Raw genomic sequence first — 9,237 nt, forward strand, 5'->3', positions numbered from 1 at the left:
GGGAGGGGGGGATGTTGGACATTCGAGGTCTGTTTCACCCCGGTGAGTTTCTATTACGGACTCGCAAGGTTAGGCCATCACAAAGGCCTAGTTGCAGTCCCGCCTTCTGAAACAAAAGTGAAGTTGTAAGAATATGAAGTAGGTGAAGATCAGCAATGCTACATTCACGGGCTCAATGCGGGCCTTTTACGGAGTGAGTCTGAGTTGGTAGGGCCTGATTGGATTAAGGGGAGAGATTGGGCCCCACCCGCCTGAAAATCAGGGAGGGGGGGCAGGTTTAGTTAGAGGGAAGCAGCCCGTAAAAGCTAGTAAACAGCCCGTGCGTTTAGCATTTTTGGGTGAAGATTGACTCCTAGTTGGATGAAGAACCAATCCTATGGACACGGAGGCGGCAGACGCTCGTCGTTGAAGGCAAACATTTCCCTATCTGCAAATGCAAAGCATCAAATGAGCCGCAGATTGATAACACGATCTCGCGCAGACATACAAAACGATCCCGTACAGCTACATACGAGTACTAGGATGTGGCACATGAACTGTGGCATGCAGCCACAGATCGCTTTTCCTCCTCGCCGTGATCCCGAGCGCCTCCGCCATGTCCAGTCCACCCGCGCCGCCGGGGAGCTCCCAGTCGAAGTGGAAGAGGAGGCTCGCCAGCGCGAGCTCCATGACGGCGAGCCCGAACATTATCCCTGGGCACATCCTCCGGCCTGCACCGAACGGTACGAACTCGAAGTCCGCCCCCCGAAAGTCTGCCGCCGCAGCGCCGCCGCCGGCCTCTTCGAACCTCTCCGGCCTGAAGTCCTCGGCGTCCATGCCCCAGCTCGCCGTGTCCCGCCCGATCGCCCACGCGTTGACGAGCACCATGGCGCCCTTGGGAACGTCGTGGCCTAGCACGCGCCGGGGCTCCGTGCACTCCCGCGGGAGGAGCAGCGGCACGGCCGGATGCAGCCGGAGCGTCTCCTTGATTACGAGATGCAGGTAGCGTAGCTCCGGCAGGACCTCCTCCCGTACGCGGCTCTCACCAGCAAGGGCGCCGCGCACCTCCACCTGAGCCCTCCGGAGCGCCGCTGGGCTCCGCATGAGCTCCGCCATGGCCCATTGGAGCGTCGTCGCCGAGGTCTCGCTCCCTGCTCCGAATAGATCCGTGATGACCGCACGGATGGTTCCGATGTCGAGAGGTGCGCGGAGGCCGCCATCCGCCTGGATCCGCAGTAGCACGTCGAGGAGGTCCTTGTCATCGTCGCCAGCGCCGGCCGTCCTCTTCCGCTCCCGGTGCTCGGCGATGATGCCGTCCATGAGCCGAGACATCTCACGGCTGTGCGCCTCCGCGCGGCGGGCCGCCCCGCTGAACGCGTGCGCGAGACGTGACGACGGGAACAGGTCGGCGAGGCTGAACCCGGCGGCCACCTTGACGCCCTCGTCCAGGCGATCCAGGAACTCGTCGCGGAGGTCCCCGATCCTATCGCCCACCACGGCGCGCACCACCGCGTCGGTGACGTAGGTTGCGAGGAGCAGGCTGACGTTCACGGGCTCCGACGCCGACGCCGCCATCGACGCAACGACGGATGCGACGAGGCTCGCGGCCTCGGCCTCGCGGGACCCCCGGAGGGACCGGACCCGGCGCGCGCCGAGCAGCTCGGTGACGCAGAGCTTTCGGATCTCGCGCCAGTGCTCGCCGTGCGGCGCGAACGCCACGCCAAGACCGTCCCTGGTGAGCGCGCGGATGGTGGCGGTGCGTGGCCGCGTGGCGAAGGCGGCGTCGTGGGTCTTCATGATCTCCCGCGCCGCGCCGGCCGACGAGGCGACGACGACCCGGAGCTCGCCGAGGCGGAGCAGCATGAGCGGGGCGTCGAGCCGGTGGGCGAGGTCGCGCATTGCGCGGTGCGGGAGCGCGCCGACGAGGTGGTGCAGGCTGCCGATGACCGGCAGCTGCCATGGCCCCGGGGGAGGGTTCTCCCCGCCCTGCTTCCGCGGACGGAGCTTGACGAGGAGGAGGAGTGGGAGTACTAAGATGGTGGCCAGGACGAGGTAATGGTGATAACGGTTATCCGCGTCTTGGGTCGCCATGGCTGGGTAGGGAGTGCGTCGAGTTTCCTTCTTCGCGCCTGAAGCTGTCTACCTTGTGTGGAGGTAGGAGTACTAGGTAGCGGTAGCTGGACACTACGCCAGTTGACCAGCTAATGAAGTGCTTAACTAAGTGGAGCATGTGAATGGCGAGTGATTATTTTTAAGAACACGCGGCAACTTTCCAAGTCAACGACTATAGCTGGCATATACCGCGATTTGCAAGATGTAACCATCTTGGCAAATATGTATAGAGATATTTGTGTTTTTATAGTTTTCCTTGATTTGGATGAGTTTTTTGACAAATTTTTCTGGTCTAACTTTTCTTATTGACATTACACTACAATTACTCTCCATATTTATGGGGCTGATTTGTTTCTCACAAGTAACTTTTTTTTTTTTTGCAAATCACAAGTAACATGTCTAGTTGTACTCCCTCCATTCCTAAGTTGAACCACCAAAACGTCATATATTTAGAAATAGATGGAGTAGACGTTAATAGAGAGCTAATGTACACTCGGGCCCTCAAGCAAAATGTGACGTTCATGTCAGTAGCGTGTGGACACACCACTAGCCTTCCTCCCCCCTCGTCAACATCTTCTTTACTTCCACAAAAGGAATTTGCCACGCTACAGAGTGAAATGCCATGTTATGGCAATGTTATCAAATGGAGAAAAAATATATATCATGGCATTTGTTTAGGGATTGACATGGTGCAATGCAACATAGAAGAATTGACATGCTATAAATATTAGAACATGGTAAATGTTGCATCAGAGAGAATTGCCGCACTATATGATAGGAAAATGTCTACATAGTTAGGAATTGGCATGCTCACAAAATAGGATTACCATGCTACAACAAATAGAATTTTCATCCAACGGTAAAGAAAGTTGCCACACATATTTCGTGAATAGCCACGTTACACGAGACGGAACTGCCATGCTACACACGGTAATTGCGTTACATGAGACGGAACTGCTATGCCACACACAATAATTGCCATGCTCCATATAAAGAATGTCACTTGTTCAAGATTTGCATCGTTCGCTTGGGGGTGGATGAAGCGAACGATGCTCCATGGGGATTCCCACATTGGTCAAACGTTGAGTTTCGTGCGCGGGGTCGGACACGCCACAGAGCATTCGCTGCAAGAACCGTTTTCGGAGAACGTTCACTCACTATCCTTTTATAGCCATACCCCTCTACAGATCTACTTCATGACCCATCTTTGGTTAAGTTAATTGAATAAATGGGGAGGCAATGCTGCAAGGACGATACTCTTTGGACAAATTTTCCACGACGATTCACCACGGCATTTCATCACGTTCGGTGCATGGAGCAGAACCTTTGGATCATCAATCGTTCAAAGGATTGACAAGATGAACGTCGTGTGCAAAGTATTCTGTAAATGGGGGACAGGGGTCTCCTTCCCGCACCCCTCTCTAAATTCTGAAATGAATCACAAGTTCGACTTTGTTCTCTATTGACAAGCATGTGTTCCACCCATGCATGTTATCCTTTTTTTTTTTGAGAGGACGCAAACTGTGTCTTAGGTTTATAGAAGGAACACTAGTGGAAAAAGGCTCATTTGTCCCAGTTCCAGGCCCATTTGTCCCAGTTCTAGAACCGGGACTAAAGCCCATGACCTTTAGTCCTGGTTCACTCACGAACCGGGACAGGTGGGGCTCCACGTGGCCGCTGCGGTGAGCCTAGGCAGGAGGGCCTTTCGTCCCGGTTGATAACACCAACCGGGACCAAGAGGCATGCACGCGTCAGCGGCTCAGGAGCTGGGGTTTTTGTTTTTTTAAAGGGGGGGTTGGGGGGTTTTGGAGGGTTAATTTAATTAGGGTTTTCATATATTGTGTTAGCTAGCTAATAGAGAGAAGTGACCTATCTTATCTTCGTGCTTGGTCGACGGTACATACTATATGTATAGGGAGGACTCGACACGCTAGCTAGTAAGAAAATGAAGGAAACCATTAAGTACAGAAGATCATCATGAACATATACAGAGAGAAGTGATCGACCTCTCCTTCTCCGAGAGATTGGTCGAACAACAAGTTTTCGTATATCTATCCAACGCTACTAGCTACATATATACAATATAAGATCTATTACAATCCCCAACATTTGAAGTCAAGTTCCACATGGTATTCTCCGGCTTTATTGATGACGTGGTCAAGAAAGAATCCCGCCAATTCCTCTTGAATTACTTTTATGCGATCGTGTGGTAGGAGCTCATCCCGCATCTGCCAGATCTAAATCGAAGAAGAGGGTGAATACATGTGTATGAATGAAACTCAACACAAATGATGGTAATAAAATAAAATTGTGAATATTTTTGCTTACACACTTCATATTGTTTTTCAGAGTAGCCCCGCTTATTCTTGGTCGTCTCGTTTTAGATGAACTCACAAACATAGTATCCACAGAAATCATTCATGCCTTCCTGCCTCAAGCACTTTATGAGAAATAGAGGTCAATCAAACTGATAAGCAAGCATGCTAAATGGTATTGGTGAAACTAGCTAGAATCAATGGGAGCTGCATGGAACTAGGTAGTATAGTACTTACTTTCGGGTGTTTAAATGTCAGCTCGATCGGCAGCCTCGGAGAAATTGCGGTGAACTCTTTCCAAACCCTGCCAGACAAAGAAAATAATTACTTGATATCAGGAAATAAACAAAGTTGCCGATATGGTGCGATAATGATCGATTGAACTTACTTCTGGAGCATTGGAGTCATGTCTGCATAGTCCTTGGGATCTTTTCATCTCGAGTCTAAGACGGTTACTTCTCCCCGCTCAAGCTTAATCACTACGAGAATAAAGTGGAAGTTCTGCACACATGCACAACTCATCAGTTACATGACTATAACCTCGAGTAATAAGGGAAACCGAATATGCACAAGACAGTAACACTCACTTGAAGTTGTAAGGAAAGAATATTTTATCTTTGCTTTGATTTTTGAGCAACGATTGTAGCAAGTTGTCCCCGGTTTATGTGACATTCTTTTGAACCGTCCATTCATGTATGACATTTGGGTTAATGAACCCAATGTCATAGATTTGTGCTTTTTTGCATTCGACGATCTTCAATCTGCATAAGATAGTAACGATAATTATATATACATGCAATGAAAGAGCTTAGCTATATATATAGATACTTAATTACAGAAAGTAGTACTTACAGACAGTAGCAAGCCACAAGTGATTTGTCGAGGGCCTTTTGATTGTAGAACTGGAAAAACTCGTCAAAATCAACAGTTAACAGTTCTTGAACAATGAAGTCGTGGTCCTCTTTAATTCTCATCGACAAAGCATCCTTCCCAGACTTGTTGCATGTTTTCATGTGCCATTCATGGAATCTTTGCATCATCGTTGTGACAGCAAGAGTTCCATCTTTGACGAGAGGCTTCCCGCACTGGTATTTGAATTCGTCCACCTCCATTGTATCAAAATGTACATCGTCGGGTAGGTAATCACCAGGATTGGTACCAGGCAGCATCAGCGGCTGATTTGCGATGATATCGCTAGACACCTTGAGTGGGGGGCACGATTGTTTCTCCTATTCTTCTAGCTGGGGAATTTTTCCCACTTCTTCATTCTTTTAACCTTTTCTCACTTGAAGTACTTCCCGATCGGCGCGCTTCTTGCAATGTCTTTTTAATACAGCAGAGATGGTTGTTATCCGGGGAAGGCGGTGGTGGTCACTTCAGGGCATTGATAGTGCACTTTGCTTTCACCGGATCTATCTTCTCCTTCGGGGGTGGATGTTTCATAACTCTTCGCGTTTCAAAGAAGTCATTCACTTGGGCTTCAATGGTCTTAGCGTTTTCCTCCATGGTCATCTCGTATGGTAACTTCTCTATAGGCTTGAGAGATGGACTGAATCTATATTGCCTCCCACCTCTGGATGTACTACTAGATGCCGGAGTGGCGATGTCTCTCTTCCGTTGCTGCTGACGAGTAGTAGAAGGAGGTGGAGTTGTCCGATGCGTCGGAGCAGCCGGAGCAGCGGCGTCTGTGTTCCGCCGTTGCTGATGAGGCGGAGGAGGTGGGCTGCTCGGACACGTCGGAACATGCGGAGAAGGAGGCAGAGTGCCACCCTCATTCACTAGAGAAGGAGGCAGAGTGCCCTGACTCGCCAAAGGAGGAGGAGAAGGAGAAGGAGGCGTCAAGTTCAGAAGCTTGATGTGATGCTTCCGCCATAGACATGGAGTCTTCAGAGCAAAACCCAGCCGAGTCTCCCCTTCACCTGTAGGGTGGTCAAGCTGAAGCTCCTCAAATCCCTCTGTTATTTCATCCACCATCACAACAGCATAGCCTTGTGGAATCGGAAGGCAGTGAAAAGTTGCGTCGGGTTCAGGAGGTGCAACAGAGCCGACAACCGCCTTGACTTTGAGGTTCTGCCATTGCGTCATAAGCTGGCACTATTGTGCCTCCGTGATAGCATCCACGGGGTAGCTAGAAGTCGTGAAGTCAGACTGTTGAACGAGCTCGGTGGAAGCCACGCTGCTTCTTTGCTGAGATGGCGAGGTAGCATCTGGGGTAGCTTGGGCAGGTCGCTGGCTCTCAACTTGTTCCTCTAGCTTTCGTACCCTTGCATTCAGCTTCTGTAGTTTGCTCTGCTCCACTTTCCTCCTCCTCCTCTCTTGGGTTTTGTAACTGCCTGCGCCAGGAAACCCAACCTTCCACACAACAAAGCCTAGCATGCCTCCTGTTCGTCCAGGGTGCTCAGCATTCCCGAGGGTCTCTGTGAGCTCGTCGTTCTCTCTGTCGGGAATGAAACTCCCTTGCTGCGCTGCGGCGGTATACTTCTGAAGCTTCTTGACGGGTATTTCGAGTTGCTCGTCCGTCCAAACGCACTTCACTATTTCAGGGTCCAAGGTTCCCCCAACCCCGAAGAACCAAGTCCTTGAACGGTCTGGCCAGTTCAATGTCCCTGATTTGACCCCTTTAGCAAGCAAGTCATTCTCAGCCTTGTCCCACAATGGTCGGGCTTTGAGGTACCACCTGACCCCGTGCAATGGTGATGCTCCTTCTTTGCAGCATTTTTCTTGTTTGTCGCTGACACCTTCTTACTCTTCTTCGATGTCTTGTGGGCCACAAATGTGGGCCAGTGAACTCTTATCTTCTCAAATCGGCCGGTAAATTCTGGAATCTTCTCTTTGTCGACATACGTTGATTTCAACTCATTCTTTCACCTCCTGAATAGATATGCCATCTTCTTAAGAGCATGAGCCTTGCCAAATGGCTCTATAACTGGCTTATCTGGATCCTCCTCTGACGATACGGTGAAATTTGCCTTCAGCGCGGTCCAAAGATCATCTTTATGTCTATCTTTGACATAAGAAACTTAGGGTCTTCGTTCTTAGGCTTATTCCATTGGTGGATGCTGATCGGGATCATGTCCCTAACAAGAACCCCACAGTGAGCAGAAAATGCTTCCTTGGTCCGGCTGGGTTCAATTGATTGGCCATTGCCCACGTTTGCTGTGATTGTGAACCTTTCATCCTGGCGCAACCTTTTATTCAGGCCTCGTCTCGTTACCAAACTTTGGCTCGATCCAGAGGGCTATAAAAGAAGAAAGAAGAGTTAATATATGTACATACCAAAACAATGAATGCATCAATTAGCTAGTCAGCACAGGCTTAATTAATATATATATAGACGGTCTATTCTGCTAATATTAGCAGAATAACTATTCTGCACACCACTTCCGCACTGCATGCTGAACAGAAGCGCACTACATCATTTTGACGACGAGCACTGCAATACAGACTAGTGAACTTCGCGTCAAAAAAAATTGTATGCAGTGTTTTTCTGGTACTGTTTTCTCTCTATTTTTTTAACCATTTATCGGAACAAGGCGTATAATATACCGTTGGAAAGCTATGGATTAGGCGCAACTTCACCATGTTGAACACTTTTCGAGATTCCTTGCGGTTTAAGAGCAGTTTCAAAAACGGTGTGGCGGACGACGAGTGGCAGCGAGCGTATTTTTGCGATTTTTTCTAAACCATTTATCGAAATAAAGCAAATGATACGCCGCTGGAAAGATATGATTGAGGCGCATCTTTTTCATATCTATTATTTTCTGTAATTCATTACGGTTTAAGAGCAGTTTCAAATTTGCTAAATCGCGGAATTCTGTTTTTTCAAATTTTTAGCAATTTTTGTACTATTTTCGCTCCAGTTTTTGAACCGTTTATCGAAATGAGGCGTGTGATGCGCCGTTGGAAAGCTACGAACGATGCACAACTTTCATATGTTGTAATGTTTTTGAGAATCCTTATGTTTTTAGTTAATTTTGAAAATTGTACGGCTGACGACAAGAGGCAGCCGCCGTTTTTCGTGAAAATTTCACAAACCGCTGGTTGAAATGATTCAAATTATACTCTGTTGGAAAGATATCGATGAGGCGCAACTTTTTTATGTAGAACACTTCCGCTAATTCCTTAGGGTTTAAGAGCAGTTTCGATTTTACAAAAATGCGGACACTCTATTTTTTGCGACACCAAAATCATCATGTGCACTGCATCAGACATAAATCTGCACTGCTTTCAGAGCAAAAACCCGCACTTCATCAGACCGACAAGTGCACTGCATGATTTCTTTTTTGTGGGACGTAAATTTCTCAAACCGCACTTCTTTAAACCAAAATCTGCACTTCATCAGACGGATAAGTGCACTGCATGATTCCTTTTTTGTGGAACATAAATTTTCCCAAACGAGATAGCAAACCATACTTCTTTAGACTAAAACCTGCACTTTATCAGACGGACAAGTGCACTGCATGATTTCTTTTTTGTGGGACATAAACTTTTCCAAACGAGGTGGAGCGCACTTCATGTCGAGCATTGGTGAACCGCAATAATATGAAAAGTGAACCTCGAGACTACTGTAAACGTGCCGCAACACTACAGAAAGTGAACCACATGAGTTTTTGTTCTTCTTTTTTGTTAGGTTTGTTAAAAAGAGTGGACCAGAGATGAGGGCCGAGTGTAGTCCACTAAACTGAAAGTGGACTTTTTCGACACGAACAAGTGAGCTGCAAGAAAATTCCCCACACCAAGAAGTGCACTCTCGATCAAAAGTGTGCACTGCACCGAATAAAAGTGAACCTCTCAGTGGGACATAAGTGAACCTCTTGGTACAAAAAAATTA

At 48.5% G+C, this 9,237-nt stretch overlaps 1 protein-coding gene across 1 annotated transcript; it reads right to left on the reverse strand.

Annotated features, from left to right (window-relative positions):
- Nucleotides 1-411: 411 nt before the first annotated feature.
- On the reverse strand, nucleotides 412-2,233 carry LOC123133918 (desmethyl-deoxy-podophyllotoxin synthase-like). Its single transcript, XM_044553300.1, has one exon. The coding sequence runs from the start codon at nucleotides 2,068-2,070 to the stop codon at nucleotides 505-507; it is 1,566 nt and encodes a 521-aa protein (XP_044409235.1). The 5' UTR covers nucleotides 2,071-2,233; the 3' UTR covers nucleotides 412-504.
- Nucleotides 2,234-9,237: the final 7,004 nt, after the last annotated feature.

This window comes from Triticum aestivum, chromosome 6B (assembly GCF_018294505.1).
Source record: "Triticum aestivum cultivar Chinese Spring chromosome 6B, IWGSC CS RefSeq v2.1, whole genome shotgun sequence".
NCBI classification, from domain to species: Eukaryota; Viridiplantae; Streptophyta; class Magnoliopsida; order Poales; family Poaceae; genus Triticum; species Triticum aestivum.

Excerpts from the sequence above, each read along its gene's own strand:
- LOC123133918 (XM_044553300.1), bottom strand. The coding sequence starts at position 2,070 with ATGGCGACCCAAGACGCGGATAACCGTTATCACCATTACCTCGTCCTG.